Source organism: Kwoniella dendrophila, chromosome 5 (assembly GCF_036810415.1).
Source record: "Kwoniella dendrophila CBS 6074 chromosome 5, complete sequence".
NCBI classification, from domain to species: domain Eukaryota; kingdom Fungi; phylum Basidiomycota; class Tremellomycetes; order Tremellales; family Cryptococcaceae; genus Kwoniella; species Kwoniella dendrophila.
Genome location: NC_089480.1, coordinates 1,499,525 through 1,523,422, shown reverse-complemented (window position 1 = coordinate 1,523,422; position 23,898 = coordinate 1,499,525). Strand labels below are relative to the sequence as shown.

The following is a 23,898-nucleotide window of genomic DNA, read 5'->3' as shown; positions in this document are numbered from 1 at the left end:
TTGCGCTTTGATCGCGTTTGACCGTCTCCGATGGAGAATATGATATCGTGATTACGATTTATGCTGCAATCAAGAAGACAAAACGTTGTGAACATGACTTCTCTCCTTTACTCTTCTTGCGTTCATATCTGACGAATATATACTTTGAACAGTGACGATAGTCAGACGAAGCTGCTGATAATCAACATTGCCACTCAGTTGATCGCTCACCCATCCACCTTGACAACACACACGATATGCCTCGTCTTCAGACTTACAAGGAGAGACCTGTTGTTCTGCTTACGGTGAGTTAGCCAAAGCCCTGTGAAAAACGGGAACATAACTCATATCATCAATTCTGTACAATCAATAGAACGATGATGGACCTCCCTGTGCCTCGTCACCGAACATTTTCTCCTTCTGTAAACTCCTTCAATCACGTTTGGGCTGGGATGTAAAGGTTGTTATACCAGATTGTCAGAAATCATGGTAAGCTTAATACTTTCTACCGTACGTGTCGCCTACAGCTTACAACTTCCTCTGTAGGGTTGGAAAGGCTTATGCGATAAGTGATGTGATATCTGCAAGCTACTTCTATCCTCTGGGTACGTTGCAATCTTCTCTACCGGTCCAGATGACGAGTTCAAGCTGACAGTCCAAACTAGAACCTGACGGTCTTACTGGGGATATCACCACGAAATCTAGACCTCTGAGAGAAGGAGAAACTATGGAATGGATGCTCCTTTCCGGGGTACGTCGTCCGTATGGTATGGCGAGATGTGTATTTGCTGAACTTGACTTGGGGACAGACACCGGCTACATGCACTAATATTGCCCTGCATAACCTCTACCCCGGAGAAATAGATTTGGTAGTTTCTGGGCCAAATCGCAAGTACAGCTCTCCCTTTCTGCGGATACGGTAAGCTGACATCACAGGTAGATGGCAGAAATTCATCTACGGCATTTGCTTTGTCGTCAGGAACGCTAGGTGCAGCATTAGCAGGAGCGTTATCGATACCGTTACCAGGACCATCGACGGGTGAACCATCTCTACATATCGATCACATACCTTGTATAGCTGTATCATATGGTGTAGTCACCAGACCAGTAACAGACAGGATCCAAGAGCTGGCTACGGACGCTGCGGTAGATGTATGTGAAAGATTGTTTGATGATTGGGGGTGGGACGAAGATCATCAATTAGGAAGACATCTCGTACAGCTCTATTCAGTCAATATACCTTTAGTAGAAGCCGATCTTGAGAAGTCAAGTAGAAAGACAGCTTGGACGAATATATGGAGAAACTCGTATGGGCGACTGTTCAAAGTCACTGATCAGTAAGTTTCGGTCACGCAGTTTCCAAGAGCAGTACCTGACTTCTGTGTTCTGCTAGATCAGAGGTAAGGTATGATCCTGGAGATCATTCAAACCAAAATCGACCGCAGAAGACAGAAGTACCACCCGAATCCTCGAAAACGTCTACCGCTGGACCAGCTGCTATACCCGATTCAGCAGATCCTGCAGCAGTAACATCTAAAGCGTCTAGTGACGGTCAACTGAAATTCCGATTTGGACCCGATATGAAGCCATTACTGTTCCCTCCTATAGAATCTCTGCCTGTAGGATCTGATGCCTGGGCTTTCGCTAAAGGCTATATAGGGGTCACTCCGATGAGAGCTCAATTTGCTGGACCTATAGAAGGTAGATATGGTTTCGGTAAAGAAGAGAATGAAGGAAAGAAAGCTGGCAATTTGTGGCAGTAAACATATATATAATTATGTATGGTTCATTTATTGTGCTTTCGATGTCGACGCTATACATAGTATAACGGTCTCCCTTGGCTATCTTTACGCTAGCAGAACGAATGCAGAGTGACCTTTTTTACGGAAGACACTCGCTCCGGTTATTCCGGAGGATATATGACTCGGTTACTTCGGCCATCCTGAATGTGGATAGGCAAGTTGAACAATTGAAGAACGGTCTTGACATTGTCAAATGTTTATATATTTACATCGTTCATCTCGTCGGACCTTCCACTTGTTTAGAGCACCGAGATCTGCAAGGATCAGACACTGAAGCACAGTATGAAAGCTTTCCAAGTCAAGGAACACGTCCATCCCAGTAAGGTATCTGTGTAAGCATCAAATTTCATATTCTCCCCCTCTATCTATCAATCTAGCTAAATATCATCTCATCGCTAATATAACTATCATCCTAACGTTGTAGTTCAGATATACCGATACCAGCCCCTGACGCTAGCAAGGGAGAAGTGCTGGTAGATATATACGCTGCTGGATTGAACTTTTTTGAGTGGGTCCAGGTCAAAGAGCCATATTTCCTGTGTAGATCATTTGTTGAGCAATATTGAGCGATCCTTTCTTTCAATTGTAGTATACTTCAGTCACAAGGCAAATATCAGAGTAAGGCGGTACCATCATATTTCTTCGACTATTTTACCTAAAAGACTGAGATTCTTGATTGTGAATCTTTCTTAGCTCAGCCACCTTTACCATTTGTTCTGGGAGCAGAACTAGCAGGAACGATTTCAAAATCATGGCCGATACCTAAAGGCTGTCCGTATAAGCCAGGGGGTGAGTGAACATCTGGTACATTTGCGACGCTATTGATAGCTTACGAATTTCGGCTGTCTCGACTCATTGCTGTTCAGATAAGGTTTTTGGATATGCACAAGGAACATATGCCGAACATGTAGTCGTCAATTGGAACACGCTTTTACCTGTTCCTAAAGGCTTAAGCTTTGAAGAAGCAGCTACCATACCTTTGTGCGTTCTTAAACCCTCCACCTAAATCAATCGTTTGCTTATTTAAGGAATTTCAGGACAACCACAACGAGTTATGCAGCTTTAGTAGATAGAGCTCAAGCCAAAGCGGGTGGGTTTTTTTGTCAGAGATCGTGGCTGGGTTGACATGCTTATGAAAACATCTGCAGGAGAATGGGTTTTGATACATGCAGGTGCAGGAGGAGTAGGCTTAGTGGCTTGTCAAATTGCTAAATGTGAGATTAGTCTTGTCTTTCTTTTATTCATGACACCCAGTCCGGTAGCTTGAACCCCAACTGACCTTGTGGTATCACCAGCTCTCGGATGTAAAGTTATTGCAACAGCTTCTTCGGAATCGAAACGAAATGTATGTCAAAAGTACGGAAAGGCAGATGAAGTCGTAGACTACACTCAGAAAGACTGGCAGGTGGGTATCCAAAAGCACATATATCCTATAGCTCCCTTGCATGAACGTTTCAATCGTTCGGCTGACACGCAGTGTTTCCATCATAGAAACAAGTCATGAAGATCACCAGTGGAAATGGTGTGAATGTTGTGTTTGATCCAGTTGGTAAGCTAGGAACTGGGCGGACTGAGAGTTTGTTAATTGAACTTCCTCGTATTGTAGGAATCATCATACCCTCTCTAAAATGTGTAGCTTGGAATGCTAAGTTAGTTGTAGTAGGCTTTGCAGCAGGATCCATCGAGAAGGTATGTTTCAATTGCTGCAGTATCCAAATTTATAGCAGCTGACATATGATGGCTTTAGATCCCGGCTAATTTGCTACTACTAAAGCAAGTATCAGTAACAGGTGTCTACTGGGGTGCTACTGCTAGTGAGTGTATTGGTCTACGCAATTTAGCTTGGAGTTATAGTCTAATTCGTAAGGGATACATACTAATATTTTCCGTTTCATATTAGCCAAAGATCCAGCAGCAGCGGCAAAAGTCATTAAGAATGTTCTTTCCCTTTTGGCATCCGGCAAGGTCAAGCAAGTCATATATGACAAGCCTTATGTAGGCTTAGATCAAGTCAGTCAAGGCTTACATGATATAGAAAGTAGGAAAGTATGGGGTAAAGCTGTTGTCAGAATCAGGGAAGCGAAAGATGAAGAGGCAAGAGCCAAATTGTAATCTACTCTATTGAGCCCATTAGGCCGTTGTACTTTGAATGATCATATGACAGCATATCAGACGTATTCACGCCTGTCATCGGTTCTATTGAGATCTCATTTGTATAGTTTCCAATATTTATTGAGGATATTCAATGCATAACAATGTCCTCCTACTGTCTGGCATGATAACGGAGGTGGAGGTGATCCTCTCGGTATTTTCATAGTTTTGGTTGAGAAATATCTGCATTTCAACTTCATTTACCTCCTGCAACGCTATAACAATATATATATATACCACACCATGACAACACCGGTACTAGCTTAGAAGGAACAAGATCAGTCCAGTGTCACCCGCAGAATTGTAGTTAACTTCTCAGGATGTCCTACTTATTCCCTTCAGATCGAACTTTACTTTACCCACAATTCGAAACATATAAATTACAATCATTAGATCCTGAAAATGATTTATCAACTTTCAACTTACCTGAACCTGGATCAACTCAAAGTAGAATAGGATATAATTCATCTTCACATCTAAGTTTCAAGGAAGTTAGAAATAGGATAGGATGGGATCATTTATCTGTAAATCAGGATGGGAAAGGTATTTATATAGATAAAGATTGGGGTGTTATTGGTTTCACCATAAATGTGAGTTCAGTACTTATACCTCCAGTACTGTCATAACTTTTTAAAACAACAACACTAATGATGTCATCTATCCATCCTTCACCATCTTTGGATATTACCTTTGCTGACATCCGGTGGACATAACCAATCCTTCACATCTAGGACGACCTCGTACCAACCTTTTCAAAATTAGCTTCATTGCCTGTGCCAATCTCTTCTTCAGATCAACCCTTCGAGTTCCCATCTGTGACACCCCTTACATCATCAAAATGGGCTATATCATCGGGATCAGGATCATTGTATATCTTATCGACTTCTTCCCATACAGACCAGCATACACAAGAAGGTGAATTCATCGCAAGATACGATATATCTTCAATTATGACGGATTCGCCCTCCAAAGAACCGTCGCCGTTTCTCTTGCGTGCTTCCCACACTGTATCAGAAGATGAGGTCAATTTGTTAATTACAAGATCAATCAGACCTAGTGACACGAAGAGGAACATTACATCTGCACAATTGACTAAATTTGAGTTGATCGAAATTACATTAAATCCAAATCTACGAAATGAAGTAGACGATCAACAGAGTATAGACAACTTGAAGGTTAATTGGAAATTATTAGGTGGTGATTTACCTATTCATTGTTATTGGAGTTCATCCAAAGACACAGAAGGTGGATGGGTAGTGCTTTCATCTGAAGGATACAAGTTACCTATCAATGGAAGTGAAAATGCGGAAGAAAGTGAAATAGAAAGGACGAAGAGAGAAAGGGAAGAGAAAATATCCAAGCTTGGTTTAGGTGCTAGCTTATCTCCTTCAACTTCAACAGAAGCGGAATTGGCAGATGCTCAGAAAAGAAAGGAAGATACAGAAATGGATGTCGAAGAAGAAGAGAATAAAGTGTATCCGTATTCCTGGACTCAGAATTCAGATTCGATAAATATGATTATACCTATACCTAAAGAGATCAAAAGAGAAGATATTCAACTAATATTATCGTCAACTACCTTCTCATTTTCAATCTCAAATACGTCATCAATTGATACCTCTTATGAGCTCGATAGGTTCTTATCGAAAAAGGACAAAGCATTTTGGGCTGAAATAGATTCAGAATTATCAAGATGGATATTCGATTCAACCAGAAATCAAATTGAAATTGATTTAACTAAAATCGATCAAAATGTACGTTGGCCATCAATATTTAGTGTGTCAGCAGATAATGATGAAGATGATGGTGATGGAGAGGAAGAAGTACCAGAGACATTATCCACAGAAATGTTGGAGTCAGTTAGACAATCATTCAATTCCATCAAAACTAGAAATGAAAATGAGGATAAAGACGAACCTATGAATCCTCATCCTGCAATACCAGCTTTATTAAGAGAAGAAATGGATTTTGATTTAGACGATGATGAAGCTTTTGGTGAGAATGCAGGTGGTGAATATGATGAATTATCTGGTGGATCGACTAAAGTAGGAAAAGAAGTTTTGATCGGTTATATAACTAAATCAAGAGATGATGATGGTTCAATCGTATCTAGTAATTGGTCAAAAACGTCTACTTCAATTTTATCTACTCCTTTAACTGGATCAACCAATCAATCGAATCGTGATCAGCGAGGAATTATAATCAAATCTGCTGTAGATGGTTTACTCTTTGATCCACCAACGAACGCAGATATAAGTAAGAATCCTTGGAAGCATATATCGACAAATCCAGCTTTAGCGTTTGTATTATCCAGTAAAAAGGATCTACGTTTGATCAAACATCTCACTACAATAAGTGCGGGTTCAACAGAAATACATCCACATGAGAATGTTGAGCCTACCTCACCATCTTCATCAAAAAGGCAAAAGCCCTCGACGGAAACACAAAATATAGCGGAAACAACGGTTTTAGCATTTGATTCTGGAAGTTCAATCGGACAAGGTAATTTATATATATATTATCCACCTGGTAAAGGAGATAGGAATGTAGCGAAACAAGGTGTTATACCTGTTTCTGGAGGTGAAAAGGGTGCTTTGTTAGGGGTTGGTGCGGTCACTGTCAAAGGTAAACAAGTGGTGGTTATACTTACAGAAAAATCATTAGTATTATTGAAAAATGTGGTATAACGAACTACATGACATGAACATTGATCTACCGAATGCTGTTAGAGACTTTAATTGGGGCAACAACATGTGCACGATGATGAACAATGCAGACGCAGGTAGATGGCGAGCTTTGCATAACAGAATTTATTTTCATCATCAGGATGCATTGTTCAACTGTATAAAAAGTAAAACAAGTTACAAAAACGATCCTATGCCAGTTTTGATTAACTGAGACAACATCCGTAATGTCGTTGGGTTGTGTACTATAAATAAATATGAGATGAAATAATAGATAAGCCTTGAACCAGAAGTATGATATTAAATTGTACAAAAACTAAAACCTAATTAACTAAATCACTTATTGATCCTCAGGAAGATTCAATGAGTTGATAGCATCATGTAAATCGAAGTGGAAGAATGGAGTAGATTTATCAACCAAAGGAATTGAGGTTCCAGATTGTCTTCTTGCATAAGAACCATCTTTGTTGAATGCTACACCGTGAATATCTTTTTCGTCTGTGTAAGAAGAAGCAGGTGTTCTTGAACCTGAGCCTGAAGCGTTTTGTTCATATTCACCAGTTTCAATATCAAGAGTTCGACCATCTCTGCTACCTTGATTTATTGGGAAACCATCTTGATCTCTTTCAGGTTGAGGAGCAGGTGAAGCTACACCTTGTAAATTTTGAATTACAGCAGGAGCGACTTCTAATTGAGTACCTTTTCTATTTTCACCACCTTGACCGAAATTACCAGCAATTAAAGCTCTTCTAATCCAAGGAGATAAAATACCACAGAAATGGAATTCAATTTGTTGATCAGCCCATTTTTCAACTTCAACTTTTGTATCAATTAAATTTTGTACACCTGTTGTATCTAAATTGGCTACTGCAGTAAAATCTAAAATAACAGCTCTTAATTTTGGTTTAGATTTTTCAGCTTCAATTATTGATTCTTTTTGTTTTGCTGATGGTCCAGGATCATTCCATTGTCTATCACCAGCAGATATATTTGTAAAATCTTTACCTCTCCTTGTATTTGCTTTGACATAAGCAACAATTCTATCATTAATCAATGAGGCATTTGGATATAAGAATGATTCTTCGAATCTGTAAATTACTACACCAGGCGGTGGACTTTCAACTGTAATATCTTGATGTTGTTCTGAACATAATGGTAAATAGACATCTCGAGTTGGTGTTCCACTTTCTAATGACTCAGGTCTGATTCTGACTCTACCTAAGAAGTGACCTTTTGGTCTAGCTAATCTAACCAATAATAAAACGATTGAAGTGGCTAATGACCAATAGATACCTGATTCGATGGTGTAGAAGACTGACCATAAGACGGCACCAACGAAGATAACATATTCTAATGGTGATACTCTCCAGAAACCGTACGAGTGTTTAGGTGAAGCGACCAAATCTGCTACAGCGTGAATAATCAATGCTGAAAGGGTAGCATTAGGAATCCAGTAGAAAGCAGGTGCAACAGCGTATAAAGCGACAATGACAACTACACCAGTAGCGAGACCAGCAGCTGGAGTTCTAACACCTGCTTTGGATTTCAAGGCTGATCGAGAGAATGAACCGGTTGATGGGTAAGCTGAGAAAAGAGTACCAAGAGTGTTATTGACACCAATAGCAATAAGTTCTTGATTAGGGTTAATCTTGTACCCATTTAATCGACCGAATGATTTGGCGATAGAGATGTGCTCCAATAATAAAATGATAGTTGCGACTGGAATGTGTGGACCAATAGCAGCAATCAATTCACTAGTAATTTCTGGCCTACCAACATGTCTAAGACCTGAAGGTACAGTACCGACTAAAGCAATTCTTGGTTTCTTGGTGTGATGTAAATTGATTCTCCATGAGATGATAGTGTAGATGATAATGACGAAAGCATGTCTGATACAGGAAGCGAAGAAAGCTGCTCTAGCGTATCTAGGCTTCTTTCTGCCAATGTAGGCGAATCCCCATTTGATGAAGTATAATAAAGCTAATGATGTAACACCGAAAGCAGCATCTAAGGTACTGAATTTAAGGTTTTTCAAGGTGTTGATGATAACCTTGTATGTAGAGTCACGGGTATTGAATCTTTTAGCTAGACCGAATACTGCAGGGAATTGACCAGCAGCGATGTTCAAAGCTGAACCAGTCATGAAACCTGACACAGCTGGTTGAGGAATGAATTCAACTAACCAACCTAATCTTAATAAACCAATAGCTAAAACAACAAATCCACAAATGAATGCTAAAGCTGTGGCGATGACTGGAGCTGAATATAATTGACCATATTTTTCTTGAACTGAAGCAATAATGTTACCAGTTTCTAATGACATAACGGCTACAGGACCAATTGAGACATCTTTAGAGGTGGCAAAGAAAGCGTACGTAAGTACACCAATAAATGATGAATATAAACCATATTCAGGTTGTAAAAGGGCAATCTTGGCATATGAAAGTGATTGTGGTACCAATACCATACCAACGGTAATACCGCTAATAGGAGATGATGATATTAGCTTAAATTTACAATTGGCAGGTATGATGAACCGCAACTTACGCTACCAAATCACCGAAAAGCCATGTTAAGTTGTATCGTGGTACCCATTGAATGAAAGGGAATAATGATAAAAGATATGCTTTGACCTACAATGTGGCAAGTCGATTAGTAAGATCAACTCCCATCCAATTATGATAGCAATAAAGAATGACTCACTCCTGTTCGAGCGTCTGGTGTGGCATTCTTTGCCCAACTGACGACTGAGATGGTTTCAGGTGTTGAATCTGTGTAACCAAAGTAATTCTTGACTTTGGTTTTAAAGTCACGTTCTTGGTGACTAGTGGCCATGTTTGCTGATTGATCGGGTCTTGACCTTGACCTTGAGGTGGTGATGATTGGAGGCTGTTGAGGTTGAAGAGAATTAGGATTGAAGTTTGGTGTTGAAGTTGTAGGTGTAGTTGAAGTTGATTCGGATTCTGATGAATCTTGAATACGAATGAAAGGATTACTATTGATACCTTCACTACCTATTGGATTCGTATTATGATGACGATCAAGGTTATTCGTAGAATAATCTGTTGATTGATCTAAAGCTTTCTGTTTTCCTTTTCCTTTTTTATTCCAAATTGGATTTGATGTTGAGCTAGTACTTATATCTTTCATTCAATCTATTAACTCTATAAATTCTATCGGAAAAAGAGATTAAAAAAATAAAATAAGATGATAGATATTAAAAGCTGATTAATCACGTCTTCGTTGCGTCTTTCTTTAACCAAATTATTCAATAATATCAATTGTGATAATGTCGATGACAGGAGATCTAGATGTAGTGATTTTTTGTCTTGTCTGGAGTGAATCGGTGATTGATAAAAAAAATAGTTAGTATGTTTCAATTAATTTGTAGCACCGTAGAGTATAGAAAATAAGATGTAATAAGTTGACAAAATCAGTGAAATCAGTAATCAAAATCAAAATTATCTGGAATTAATTAACGATACGTCATTGATTTTGCCATGCATTTCAAGTCAATTATCTGGAATAAAATAAGATCTAATCTCACATCTGATATCTTTGGATGTTCAATCAGCTTGGTATCAGCGTATCAGCCAGGTTGTGGAGTGAAACGTAACTATGAAAAAAGTGTAAAGAAATGAAATTGAACTATGGAAACGATGATCAAAAAAGTGTAAAAAAGTGTAAAAAGTCAAAAAAATCGAAGACGAATGATCACGCCATATCTTGAAAATCGCTTCTTTGAGTGAACGGTTGATGGTTACATACCCAGTTTTGAACCAGTTTATTTTCCAACCCAGGGTAAAATCGTCAGGGTAAATCTTCTCGAAGCACTCCAGTAAGCGGAGGTGGAGGTACTCTGTATAGCAGCTCACGCTAAAGCTAATACCGTAGCCAGAAACATCTTTTATTCCGAGAAAAGAGGAATTGCCGTATGTCAAACATGTCCTCACTCCATCCACTATTTCCATCCATAAAATGAGAGAGATTTCATTTGAAGCGGACTTTGGTAAGGTTTAGCTATTAGGTCTGTGGTGACAATGTAAATTCAAATTCCAAGAGCATTTTGCAAAACTTTGGTGCCTGTCGATCAATTGATCGGTTTGATGCCTTTTCCATCATGTCCTACAGTTCACCAAGGAGAAAAGATTAGATCAAATGTCGCCATCAATCGTTATCTAAGATTATAGTAGTATTGGCGGGACACTTGATAGTTCCAATTAATTTGGAATTAGTCTCTGATCTTCAATATAGATCGGTTCCTGGTAGCAAAGTTTTGGTTGTTGTTTGTCTGCTACTAACCATATCTGCGGTACTATACTGTATCCCCTCTTACAGCTGCTGTTCCTGCTCTTTTCCGTTGTACTGTACCTCTCTTCTCCACAAATATCCCGAATACCGCATGGTCGTGATATAATGACCCGATATCACGAGCTCATAACATCATTAGGTTCATGGGTATTCGTGATACATGAAGGGATGTTGAACATTTGCTTAATGGCCCCCAAACGCCACGTTCGGTAGTTGATATGCCAAGAGCATGAATACAAGTTATATTTGACTTATAATGCTCAAGCTGAATGCCGTGTACCTTAGAGCTGTATACGGTACTAGGATGAGTGTAAAAATCACGAATTACGAGTATGATTAATCTGTGGAGCCATAAATTAGTGTTGTTTGTCCGCTCACTCCGAATGATGGTAACGTTAAAGCTTCATATCGCGAGCACGACATAAACGCATGTTGCTGTGAAGCAAAGACGTGATTATGCCTGATATTCCACAGAGGCTTAACGAATAGTGCGCGGAAATGTAGTGGTATTCCAGATAATGCCGATACTTTGTGCCGATTCGCCATTCATGCGTGCTTCTGTGGTCAACTTGCCACTTTCATCTGTCTACTCTGCTACCGCTGAGGATCATATCATACGTCATGTTAGTCAATCCAAGGTCTGATCGACAAGCTTGTTCACTACATGGTAAGATGATCCTTGCACATGTTTGTATTGTGAAGTGGCAACCTGCGAGGACTTCATCATTACTCGTTCAGTCAGTTCAACTGTGTTCCCTCGACCGATCACAGGTGTAGATTGGTGCGACACAGGATGAATCGCTGAATGAACATAATATCTGGGAAAATTAGGCGTTCACAAGAAGCCTAAGAATCAACATACATACTGGTGCATAGAAGAATGAGCATGTAAGATGCATGATGAAATGTCACATTATCACAACTCAGGCTTGACCCGCAAGACTATTCCTCTCGAAGATTCTAGTCATAGTCTATATACAGTATCTGACCTAAATAAACATGCATAAATGATGTTCAAGGAGGATGTAACACCAAAATGATGTACGATGTTAGCGCAACTACACGAAAGATCTCACGGTGATGTACTCACTTACTCAAACGAAATCATTTCTTACTTCCTTGATCGGTAGAACCATTATTCTCAGCACTACCAGAATCATTACTGCAATTACCATTATCGCCTTTAACATTTAAATTACCCATTGAATCGATGATTTTCTGTTTAGATAATTGAGTAACAACAGAATCAGATTTAGATCTTGTAAATGTTCTAAGTGGAGTACCATTTTCACTCGGAGCGAAATATCTTCCGTGAAGAAAATCATCTTTTTGATAAATGTGATTACCATAATCAGGTCGGCCATAATTCGATTTCAGGATATGCGGAACAAGATACATTTTAGTAGATTCGGAGGATGGAGGAGGGGATGGAGAAGGTGAAGGTGAGTCAGGAGGTGTACTATACGGGAATGGCGGTGAAGGTGATGGTGAAGGTGGTGTAGGTGATCGTCTGATATTTGAATTGGAAAAACGTACGTCCATTATGTATTGTCTTGTATTGGTATTTCTTGGTTGATTTTGATGGAGGAGTTCGATTTTAGTAAGGATGTTATCGTATTGTATAGCGTTTGTTTCGTTGGTTTGTTCGATATAAATAGCTGACAATGAAGCTTATAAAAGATCATTCGTCTTTATATATAATTTCTAACGAGTATCAGCAACTGTACCATTCCATGATGACGTTGCTGTATGTATAAAGTGAATTCGCTTATTAAACATGTCTTTATGATTGATTGCTGTACTAGAACTTCCCATCAGAAGCACCTACCATTGATGCTGTACATACAATAAAGAGAACGAAGAAGTAAAGTTGATCGCTTTTATCCTTCTCAAGGACTTACCCCTTTTCTTTAAATACCAAACGGCCACCAGATGAGTCGATCTGTTTGTAGTCAGCAAACTTGTTGTACTCGATGCACAGCCTGGAGGTTCAAAAATGATAAATTAGTTATCCAACAACGTCATCAATATTGCCAAGTTATCCTTTTCAACTTCATCCAGCAATCTGTGTATGTGCAGTGATTGATGCTGAATCAGCTTGAAAATCACTTCAAGGCGGAAAAGAGTTAATCGTGAGTCTGTTTGTTCAGTATCGAATGAGCTTCTATTCCCCGTCATACGTTGAGCATCTTCCCGGTTGACATGAAACAAGGTCCACTCTTAGGCTTCTTCGGTTGCCAAACCGGTTGGTAGAATGATTAAAAGATGTATTCAATGCTGTATAGTGAGACGATATTTCCATATACAGTTGACCAATAACCGGGCTCTATTCCGATAACCGACTTATCGCGTAAGAAAATCGATATATTTATGCTATGCAATATCGATGTTCGGCATGACCAAAACAAAAGTACTTCAGGATTTATCCGACGAGCGTGATGCAGAAAATTAGGATTCCAAATTATTGCTGATATTCAAAGAATATGAGGGTATATGATCAATGCATTTTCCTAGAAACCCCTCATCCCATGAATACAAATCACAACTTATGTTGTTCAGCCTGAAGTGCAATTGAGAAAAAGAATTTATGCTCCTCCCCTATATTTGTTGGAGATAAGGGAAAAGGATTAGCAAAAAGACAGATCAAAGGAACAGCGTTGTATACCAGATAGATTGAGGGAAGAAAATAGATCGAACAGGGGTGGCAGGGACCATACTCACACTAAGATGTTGTTACTGTTTTGTAGAACAAGCGATTATAGCATTAGTAAAACAGAAATCTGGAAGGAAATGAAAAGAGGAATAATATACTCACATAGGGATATGAATGAGTTTAACGAAATAGCCTATGAAACCCATCACTACGAAACCTATTGCGATAGCTTTACAAAGTTGAATATATTCTGTTAAGTCGCGAAGAATGGAGAAGAATGAGTAAGCGCAAGAATCTATTACTGTCACTTGAACCAGATCATAAAGTCTCCTAAGCTAAGAGTATCGCTAAATACACTAAGAGTGAGATGAGATTGATGATGGTTTGAAGTATACCGATTTGTTGTTGGGTTGGTATCGAATCGCGAGTTCACATCTCCGTAATCTCTATTCCCTATACTCCTAGATCTCCTCCCAGTTACATTGTCACCTTTGCTTTTGTTCTTCTGGAAACATCCTAATTCAGATAATCCAGTTATTGCTATGCGATATGCCCTCTTTTGATCGCAGACCGCCCACTACGTTGCCCGTTCTATCCCAGCTCCATTGTACTGCTTTCAACACATATCCCATTCCTTCCCATCGACGATTACTACCTTCTTGTCAATTCCAATTGTGCCATGAAAATCCCCTGAGTTTTATAGCGGATCTTCAAGAGCTTGCCGTTATCTATCGAGAAAGATAAAAGATCACGAAAATACTACTAACCTTCTTTTGATGGTTTTGTACATCGGTTTACGAACTGAAGAATATGTACAAATTAGTATTTTGTTCCGATCAACCTGATTTTAGTGACTCTAGGTCCGTACACTCTTCCTCTGCTCCCAAGGTCATCACTGATGGTATAGCTCAGAAGACACGATAGATTCATAGGAGAAAGTATATCGCTATCTACTCACCTGTGTACCTTCTTTGATAAACTGTTGAGGAATTTCAGCGAATTCAGTTAACTTTTCGGCCATCTTGTTCTAAGACTTTTGATTATAGCTGAGGTGAAGAGAGTGAATGGATAGTAATTATAGTGTAATGAAGTTCTTCATCAAGGATGACTTGAATATAGCTATAGGTAGATAGATGTATTGACCACTCGACGGGACATTAATTGTTGTGGTGCTGGAAGTGGTAACTCGCACGAGGAACAACCTGGAATGAGACACGTGGCTTACCCTGATCCAGCAAATATGGTTACATGCGTCGTTATAGATATTTATCTATCTGCATCTTCCTAAATACAGTAGCTCATACATGATATGCATACCTGATTCGTATTACACAGAGACTATATTGTTATATACAACCATCTACTGGTACATTTGCCCTTCAGAGGCGACGTATCAAATCACACTGGGGAACAATGTGCAGTCTGGAGCTTACTCCGGGAGATGCCTGACACAGTCTTCTAAAATTGCGACTATTGACCTGTTTGGCATATCATTTCAAGCTTACATCTTCTGAGCGAAGAACCAAGTATCCACTAAATCGAGCAAGAGAAGTTGATAGGACATTTAGCCACCTAGTTTTAGAATCGTGTTGAGAGAAAAACTCACAATCATAACTTCTATCACCATTACCCATACTCATATCAACACTACCAACTAATTCGAAACCAACACTTTCCATCGCTGATAAAACTGTACATGCTAATATTCTAGCTTCAACAACTTGTGTACCATCTGAAGTCCACCATGGATTACCACGTAATTTAATTTGATGTGCACCTGGTTCTTTTTCATATTCGGATTGAATACCTAATGGCCATGTCTATATGAGTTCAAAGAAGTATAAAGATATCAGCTTCACCCCTTAGTACAGTCAAGCCGTCGATAGAGTCGCCCAATCCTAACGTCGATGTATACATTGAATGTTTTTATACAGAGTTCACTGGGTGCGTCAGACTCACTCGAACAGCTCTAATAAAAGCATTCTTAACATTTTCATCAGGTGGATCAATTATCCTAATTTTATCACCTTGATTGAAACTAACTGAGAAATAAAACTTCTGTTTCGGTTGAACAGAATGTAGAATTAACGTATCTTTATCCCAACCTTTTTTAGTTAGATCACAAGCCATATGTAAATCCCATCCTATTGATGATAAGGCATGTAAAACATGACATAGCAATCTTCTTGAATGTATTGCTTCTGGACCTTGGCCGTGCCCTTTCAATCAGTAGCAAAAAGGAAATCAGCATCTAGAATAGATTGTCTAGTTACGATCATATCGTGCTTCTACAGCTCTCCTAATCGGTAAAAAGTCTCCACTTACATGGGTTTCCACTCAACTTCCATTCATATCCCTTATGATAAGGACCAGCATTTTGAATACCTGCTAACCAGACTTTCCTTATAGCAGCTTCCACTGTAGGGATAGAGTTTGATGGTAAGTTGATTAATCTAATCCTATCTGATCTACCTAAATGTAAACATGCGAATAAATGTGGGAATTCTGGTGGAGGTAACTGTTGATGTTGTTGATAAGTTGATACTCCAAAAGAGGATGAAGATGGCTGTTGGGTGTGACTGTAGTTGTGATTAGGTATCTTGGATTCATGATATGTTGGTGGTGGAGGTTGTTGCTCATGATTATTGGAAGACGACGAGAGGAATTCTGATAATTTGCCCATGGTTGGTTGGTAATATGTAGGTTGATACTTCGTGTTGTTGTCAATGATGGAGAGAACTACTTCTGAACGATGTTATTACTATTGACAGCCTTGTATATATACTAAACTTGGAGTGATATAAGAAGCAGTGCAGTCGAAAGATGGTTAATCATGTTCTCATCGCTTTTCTCGCCTAATAACCGGTTAATTGTTAATTGTTAATTCCTTGTTATCTGTTCCTGGTTAATGACATATAATATGTTATCATCTATATATTCCCTCCATTTAAGGTATCAGTTGTACTGTACTCAAGTAAGATTATATCTCGACGCGTTTGACCGAGCTGTACGAGTAAAGTTGATAGTCGTTGATGTAAAGCTTAAAGCTTGGACATTTCAATAGTATTGACATGACATTCATAGATAGTGAATTGCGAGTAGACCCTCTTTCTCTTCCTCCTCTATCCAGCTCGGTAAATTGGGAATCATCACTACAGCCAAGCAAATAGAAGTGGAGAAACTACCAAAATGGCAACTGAATTTGACGATGTGTGAGCTGATGTTCACACTGACTCCTGTATAATGAGCTGACTTTCAACATTTAGATTGACAAATCAACCTGTCGTTATTGATAACGTGAGCTAAATTTGTCCTTTTTGGTTATCAGAAAAGATTAGCTCATTATTTATTCTCCACGATATAGGGTTCTGGTACGATAAAGGCTGGTTTTGCAGGAGAAGAACAGCCATCATGTTATATGCCGTCTTTGTGAGTTTAATTTGAATCACAATTCCTCTTCCGCTCTGTGGACATCATCCTGGATTCAGACGATAGATCTCCTCATAACACGCTCATGCTGCCATCAATGGCTGCACATCACCAATGGAAAAGGCTAACAGATTAACATTTACTCTTTCAGCGTTGGTCGACCGAAACATCCTCGAGTAATGGCAGGTGCAATACAGGATAACCTGTTTATAGGTAGAAGAGCACAAGAGCTAAGAGGTTTACTAAAGATAAAATACCCTATGGAACATGGTGTAGTGACTGATTGGGACGATATGGAAAGGATATGGGGATGGGTATATGGTGAAGGATTGAAAGCTCTGAGTGAGGAGGTGAGTTTGTCATTCACAAATCGTAAAATTGCGTCGCTTGTTCACCTATTCTCACACTGTGAACAATCCAATGCTGATCAATCATGTAGCACCCTGTACTTCTCACAGAAGCACCATTGAATCCACGGCAAAATCGAGATGTAGCTGCACAGATATTCTTTGAGACTTTCAACGTACCGGCATTCTTCACCAGTGTACAGGCGGTTCTATCTCTGTAAGCTTTCATACTCGTGCGGAAATTCAGCATATATGATCCTGCTTTATCATCAAACGAAATAGTAGCTTATACGTCAATTATATCTAGATATTCTTCAGGTCGTACAACGGGTATAGTTTTAGATTCAGGTGATGGAGTAACACACGCTGTACCTGTATTTGAAGGATTCTCGATGCAGCATGCAGTTAGAAGAATTGATATAGCAGGTAGAGACGTTACAGATCATTTACAGTTATTATTGAGAAAATCTGGATATTATTTACATACATCAGCTGAAAAAGAAGTTGTTAGAACGATAAAAGAAAAAACCTGTTATTTAGCTTTGAATCCAGTAAAGGAAGAAAAAGATCAATCTGGCTCTTGGGAAGAATTTAGATTACCTGATGGCAAGATAATACAGGTTAGCTAATATTTTCATTTCACACCAAAGTGATTATAACAAGCTGATACATTATATACTATAGTTGGGTGTGGAAAGATTTTTAGCACCGGAAATATTGTTTAATCCTGAATTAATAGGACAAGAGTATCCTGGTGTACATCAAGTAAGTTGCCCGAATTCATCTTGTTCGCGCAATCCTGCCAGCTGACTGCTGAATATCTCATGCATTATAGGTTATAGTAGATTCTATCAATAGGACGGATCTTGATTTGAGGAAGTCGTTATTTAGTAACATAGTTTTATCAGGTGGATCGACTTTATGTACAGGTAAGTTCAGTGTGCTCACGCGACCTGCTTGAAATTGTATTGAGCTGACTTGTATCCCTTTCTGTTTTTGTATAGGTTTCGGAGATAGATTACTGGCCGAAGTAAAGAAGTTGGCTTTGACAGACGTCAAGTTGAAAATCTATGCTCCACCTGAGAGAAAAGTAAGCTGGAGCAATGTGACAGGACATGGCGGCTCGAAGCTGACATACTCATTTGTACAGTACTCGACATGGATCGGAGGAAGTATCTTAGCTGGTTTAAGTACCTTCAAGAAAGTAAGTTTGCATATGCTAAGACAGGTTCTTCACTTGAAAAGTCGCAAATTGACTATTACTTTACGTAGATGTGGGTTTCCGCCGACGAGTATAAAGAAGATCCAGATATAATCCACAAGAAGGCATTCTAGATCAGTTCTCTTATAAAAGGGCAATTGGGCTTTCTCTGGTGTACAGCGGAGAAGGACGATTCCCTTAGAATCCATACGAGGCTATCAGGCCTTTGACCGTGGACATTCACTCAATACCGATATCCTGATGATAATGATGACCATGTATATCTCTATACCACGACGCTCGCGTTTTTCAGTGTTCTTTTCCTCAGCGATTCACCCAATCGACTTTGAGGTCGATGAGGCCCAGGCACGAGATTCTGTTGATCTTACTTTTGAGTTGATCGCTAACTCAAGCGGAAAGATCTACATAGAATCGGTTGATATAGCAAATAACAGGAGATCTGGGCATCCTTGAAAGGACCCGCATGTTCTTCAGATCGTCAAATCGGTAACGCTGTGAAACGATGATTTTCAGTCCGCGTGGTCTCTTGCCCTTCATGATGAGCTTGCATAATCTCGACACCACCACTACAGTTGAAAGGCAATAATACTCTGCATCATGTTGTCAGGAAATGAGATGAAGCCAAGAAACGCGTCAATCTTTCATATTTGCACATGTCGTTAAAAAATGATCATTATTTACGTTGTTCTGTTCCGCCGTACCTGGATACTTTGACCATAGAATGGGCAATATAGTCTTCTGTAGTTGAGTAGTTAAGGGTTAGTTTTAAGCCAGTCCGACATTCCGGAAGGTTTCAGCGAAGCTAAAGACATTTCGGAGGTGCATAGCGCATGAAGAGGTACAGTAGTAGTAGCCTTACCGCAACGAATAAAGTGAGACATGTAGGAACGGAAAGAAACGATAACATGTAAACAAATAATTTAATTCCACTTAGACTTCTTTCGTCATTATAGAATCAAAGTTTTTTAATGTTTGTACTTTTGTTGACACGATTTCGGATGGTTTGATCACGTTGAGAATAGGAGGTATTTGGATAGATAGATAGATAACAGAAAGATCGTTCTTTTTTTTCTCTCTTTAGATTCATCTTTTTCCCTCTCTCTTCTTCAATCATACCTCACATTCTTTCCATCTTTCCTTCGAAACAAATAATCTTTGGTGAACATTGATCGTCGTCAAAACTCACTTGACTGATTGATCAATCCACACTTTTCATTCTTTATCACCCTCTTCTCTCCTAATCTAAATTATACTATCTTTTTTTGAGGTAAATTTACCTCTTTACGTTCCTTACGATCAACACGCTCTTTATACTCTGAATTTTTAACCTTAAGACACAATCAAAAACATATCACTCATAACGCAATATCAAACAAGAACAGACTCAATAGAACAAAAAACAAAAATGAAAACCTCAACATTCTTTTCTATTGCTTTAGCCTTGATAGGTTCAAAAGTTAATGCATTCAATTTAGCTGATGTACAAAGAACTACTTCTGGGTGAGTACGACGTTTGACTTGTCGCATGAGTAAAACAACATGAAGTAGCTGATGTTGTATTAATTTTTTTTTTTGTTGTAAATAGTTCTATCGTACCAGGTAGATATATAGTTGAATTTGATTCTAATGCACATCTAAGTTCTTCAGGTATGAAACGTGATGAAAGTATTTCAACACCACATGAAGCAATTTATAAACAATTAAAAGAAAGAGATACTTCATATACTGTTCATCAAGAATATTCAGATGGTTTATTTATTGGTGCTAGTATCACTTTAAATTCTGATAATGTGAGCTTTTCCGATTCGAGCTTACGCGATATCAATATCAATTGACGAAATAAGGAATATGAATTTTTCTTTTGATATACATTGTCTGAGAATATATAACTAACATACAAAGCTCATCCCATATTTATCATAGGACCTCGCCAACTTGTTATCAACTGAAGGAGTTATCGATTTCCGACAAGTTCATTTACTCAGTTTACCTGAAACTGTTTTCCCTCAAACCGCTCAATGGCCAGCAGCAGCCAATCTTCCTGATTCAACAACTTACTCATCTACTTCTTCTTCCGCTGTAAACTCTAACTCAACTACCACTACCACTTCTGCTAAAGTAACTACAACAACAACTTGTAAAGGTAAAGGATGGAATCAGAAATGTACTACTTCAACTATCACTTTAACAGCTTCATCCACACCCTCACCATCTGCTACAGCTTCTGTGAACAAAGGATTCTCAGTTTTAGGACAAATTGGAGCAGAATCTGTTCAAGCATCAGGTAATAAAGGTAAAGGTGTAAAAATTGGTATTATTGATGGTGGTGTAGATTATACAAGAGAACCTTTAGGTGGTTGTTATGGTAAACCTGAATGTAAATTTATCGGTGGATATGATTTTGTTGGTGATTCATATAATGGTACAAATTCACCTATACCAGATAATGATCCTTTTGATAATTGTTATACACATGGTACGATTACAGCAGGTTTGATTGGTGCCAATTCAAATGGGAACAAATATAATGTTGTAGGTGTAGCACCGGAAGCTTCTTTATTACAATACAGAGTTTTCGGTTGTAATGGTGCTACAACAGATGATATTGTACTACAAGCTATGCAAAGAGCTTATAATGATGGTGTAGATATAATCAATCTTAGTGTTGGTAAGTAATCTCACATTCTTTTACCAAAATTGATCTGCTACTGATAAGCGCCCTGACATATAGGTGAGAGTTCCGGTTGGACCGAAAGTATGTTATCAGTCTTTGCAAGTAGACTTACCGCTTCTGGTGTTGTCCTCTCAATCTCAGCAGGTAATAGAGGTCAAGTTGGTTCTTTCTACTCTTACTCTCCTGGATCTGGTATTGGAGCAATCAATGTCGGCGCAAATGATAATGCTTTCTTCCCCGCTCAACAAGCATCAGTCTCAACTGGTCACGCACCCATCACTTACTTCAACTATCAAGGTTTCACACCTGGAACATATCCTTTATACGCTTTCAACACAGATCCTTCCGTTGCTGCTGATGGATGTACGATTCCAGCTGGAACACCGAATTTAAAAGGATATGTAGTTTTAGTTAGAAGAGGTGGATGTGCATTAGAAGATAAAGCTAAAAATATTTATTATCAAGGTGGTAGACAAATGTTATTAATCAACACACAAGGTTCAGTACCATTATATCAAAATTTCCCATTAGATTTCGGTTTTGTCAGTTACGAAGATGGAAATTATTTATTAAGTCAAATTGGAAATAATCATACATCAACCAACAATACTACTTTGACATTTACATTTAATCCATATCAAGCACCAAATGTATGGACAGGAAATATTACTTCATATTTTAGTGAAATTGGTCCAACAAATGACTTATTCATGGCACCATCAATAGTTGCACCAGGAACCAATTTAATTTCAATCGTACCTTCAACATTTGGAAATTGGTCAATGGAAATTGGTACATCATTTTCTACACCTTTAGTTTCAGGTGCATCAGCTTTATATATCGCATCAAAAGGTGGAAGTCAAAGTACTTCACCAGATAAAGTAAAATCTGCATTACAAATTTCAGCAGATTATTTAACTACTTCAAAATCAGATCAAACTTTAGCTAATGTTGCTGTTCAAGGATCAGGTAAATTAAATGTAGCAGAAGCTCTTAATCAAGATAGATTAATTGTTAGTCCATCAGAAATTTTATTAAATGATTCAAATTATTTTGCCAGTACACAATATTTAACTTTAACAAATCCAACAAATAAAATCGTTAAATATACTTTATCAAATTTACCTGCTGGAACTTTATTATCTTATCAATCAGGATTAAATCAATCAAGTGATCAACCTGTACCACAAGTATCTAACGGAGCTAATGTCAAATTTTCACAATCATCAGTAACTTTACTCCCTAGATCAACTTGGGTGGTTTTATTACAATTTCAACAACCACAAGGATTAGATTCGAAACGATTCCCTGTATATTCTGGATTCATTCAAATTACAGGTGGATCAACAAATGTACAAGTACCTTATTTAGGTGTTGCAGCCAAAATGAAAGATATGCCAATATTAGATGGTACTTCATACTATTTAGGTTTTAATTCACCAACTATTTTAAATGAAAATAATTCTATTCAATCTTCATCAGGTCAATCATATAATTTCCAAAATGGTCAATATCCTACAGTTATTTATAGATTAGTTGGTGGTACACCTTTATTATTAATTGATTTAATTGATTCAAATTTAACTACAACAAATCTTGGATTTACACCAAATTATAATTCTAAACGAGATCTTATAGGTGACGAGGATGTATCGTTTTTAGAAGAAAGGAAATTAAATTCTATAATTGATAGTAATAATGATAAATTTTGGAAATCATCAAAAACACAATCTTTAATATCATTATATTGTCAATTAACGAATTTTAAAGGTATAAATTGTTCTGGATTTAATCAAGGAAAATCATCAACATTTGGTAAAGTTCCAATTTTAGGTAATTTATATGAACAAGATTTTATACCAAGATCAACTGATAATATTGATGGGGCAGGTGAAGATCATTTAACATTTGCTTTAAAATCAAATAAATTTTCAAATGGTACAATAATTCCAAATGGTACATATAAATTTTTATTAAGAACTTTACATATAACAGGTGATAGATCAAAACAATCAGATTATGAATCTTGGGTTTCTGCTCCTTTTACTATTTCTACTTAGTTCGATCGATGATGATCAACTTATAACAATTTTTTTTAAAAAAAACAATATATATATATATATGTATATATCTTACTTATGAAAACATATCTTACTACAAATTAGAAAATTAGATTACTATAAATATTCATATACTATCATTTCTAAATATGGACATTTTCGTCATTCTTTTCTCTGGTTCTTGCTGTTATTATAAAAACATGATCAAGTAATCTAGGTTCTTTATTTTCTTCACACCTCTCTCTATTTCTTTTTGTTACCTTTTCTTTCGATTTCTTATGGCTTATGGGTATATATCAATGAATAGATTATGAATGTCAAACTCCTCCAGTGTACAATATCATCTTCAAACACATGTTTTGCTACATTTACAAAATATTTTAGACGTCACATAGAATTAATCATTGGAACAGTAAAAAAAACAGTACTGTACATGGTCATTACAGTACATATCAATATAGATACACAAACAGTTAACACAACTCGAAATTATACAATACTACTTCAAGTCCAACAAATAGACAGCCACGGCCAAAATCGAAATCTTGTACGCCAAGAAGCATGAAATTCCGAGAACGAACAACAA

At 38.0% G+C, this 23,898-nt stretch overlaps 8 protein-coding genes across 8 annotated transcripts; 5 read left to right on the top strand and 3 right to left on the bottom strand.

The window, feature by feature from the left end:
- Nucleotides 1-236: 236 nt before the first annotated feature.
- On the top strand, nucleotides 237-1,742 carry L201_004402 (5'/3'-nucleotidase SurE; the record flags this gene model as incomplete). Its single annotated transcript, XM_066220144.1, has 7 exons — nucleotides 237-284; nucleotides 353-468; nucleotides 526-584; nucleotides 645-730; nucleotides 789-867; nucleotides 920-1,316; nucleotides 1,373-1,742. 7 exons carry the CDS (start codon nucleotides 237-239, stop codon nucleotides 1,740-1,742), a joined length of 1,155 nt encoding a protein of 384 aa, XP_066076241.1.
- Nucleotides 1,743-2,063: 321 nt separating this feature from the next.
- L201_004401 (uncharacterized protein) lies at nucleotides 2,064-3,893 on the top strand (the record flags this gene model as incomplete). Its single annotated transcript, XM_066220143.1, has 12 exons — nucleotides 2,064-2,113; nucleotides 2,206-2,289; nucleotides 2,371-2,399; nucleotides 2,475-2,570; nucleotides 2,648-2,762; nucleotides 2,819-2,871; nucleotides 2,930-2,995; nucleotides 3,077-3,186; nucleotides 3,273-3,330; nucleotides 3,388-3,470; nucleotides 3,529-3,595; nucleotides 3,682-3,893. 12 exons carry the CDS (start codon nucleotides 2,064-2,066, stop codon nucleotides 3,891-3,893), a joined length of 1,023 nt encoding a protein of 340 aa, XP_066076240.1.
- Nucleotides 3,894-4,252: 359 nt separating this feature from the next.
- Nucleotides 4,253-6,619, top strand: L201_004400 (uncharacterized protein; the record flags this gene model as incomplete). Its single annotated transcript, XM_066220142.1, has 2 exons — nucleotides 4,253-4,522; nucleotides 4,664-6,619. 2 exons carry the CDS (start codon nucleotides 4,253-4,255, stop codon nucleotides 6,617-6,619), a joined length of 2,226 nt encoding a protein of 741 aa, XP_066076239.1.
- A 337-nt stretch (nucleotides 6,620-6,956) lies between these two features.
- L201_004399 (uncharacterized protein) lies at nucleotides 6,957-9,766 on the bottom strand (the record flags this gene model as incomplete). The annotated part of the gene is made up of 3 exons (XM_066220141.1): nucleotides 6,957-9,099; nucleotides 9,164-9,249; nucleotides 9,320-9,766. The coding sequence occupies 3 exons, from the start codon at nucleotides 9,764-9,766 to the stop codon at nucleotides 6,957-6,959; spliced, it is 2,676 nt and encodes an 891-aa protein (XP_066076238.1).
- A 2,265-nt stretch (nucleotides 9,767-12,031) lies between these two features.
- L201_004398 (uncharacterized protein) lies at nucleotides 12,032-12,469 on the bottom strand (the record flags this gene model as incomplete). The annotated part of the gene is made up of 1 exon (XM_066220140.1): nucleotides 12,032-12,469. One exon carries the CDS (start codon nucleotides 12,467-12,469, stop codon nucleotides 12,032-12,034), a length of 438 nt encoding a protein of 145 aa, XP_066076237.1.
- Nucleotides 12,470-15,081: 2,612 nt separating this feature from the next.
- L201_004397 (uncharacterized protein) lies at nucleotides 15,082-16,263 on the bottom strand (the record flags this gene model as incomplete). Its single annotated transcript, XM_066220139.1, has 4 exons — nucleotides 15,082-15,113; nucleotides 15,187-15,400; nucleotides 15,540-15,799; nucleotides 15,906-16,263. The coding sequence occupies 4 exons, from the start codon at nucleotides 16,261-16,263 to the stop codon at nucleotides 15,082-15,084; spliced, it is 864 nt and encodes a 287-aa protein (XP_066076236.1).
- Nucleotides 16,264-16,769: 506 nt separating this feature from the next.
- L201_004396 (actin-2) lies at nucleotides 16,770-18,691 on the top strand (the record flags this gene model as incomplete). The annotated part of the gene is made up of 11 exons (XM_066220138.1): nucleotides 16,770-16,792; nucleotides 16,847-16,877; nucleotides 16,945-17,009; nucleotides 17,161-17,359; nucleotides 17,449-17,573; nucleotides 17,664-17,976; nucleotides 18,041-18,121; nucleotides 18,192-18,285; nucleotides 18,361-18,446; nucleotides 18,507-18,560; nucleotides 18,629-18,691. 11 exons carry the CDS (start codon nucleotides 16,770-16,772, stop codon nucleotides 18,689-18,691), a joined length of 1,134 nt encoding a protein of 377 aa, XP_066076235.1.
- Nucleotides 18,692-19,983: 1,292 nt separating this feature from the next.
- L201_004395 (uncharacterized protein) lies at nucleotides 19,984-23,312 on the top strand (the record flags this gene model as incomplete). The annotated part of the gene is made up of 5 exons (XM_066220137.1): nucleotides 19,984-20,078; nucleotides 20,164-20,368; nucleotides 20,502-20,721; nucleotides 20,815-21,246; nucleotides 21,310-23,312. The coding sequence occupies 5 exons, from the start codon at nucleotides 19,984-19,986 to the stop codon at nucleotides 23,310-23,312; spliced, it is 2,955 nt and encodes a 984-aa protein (XP_066076234.1).
- Between the last annotated feature and the right edge of the window lie 586 nt (nucleotides 23,313-23,898).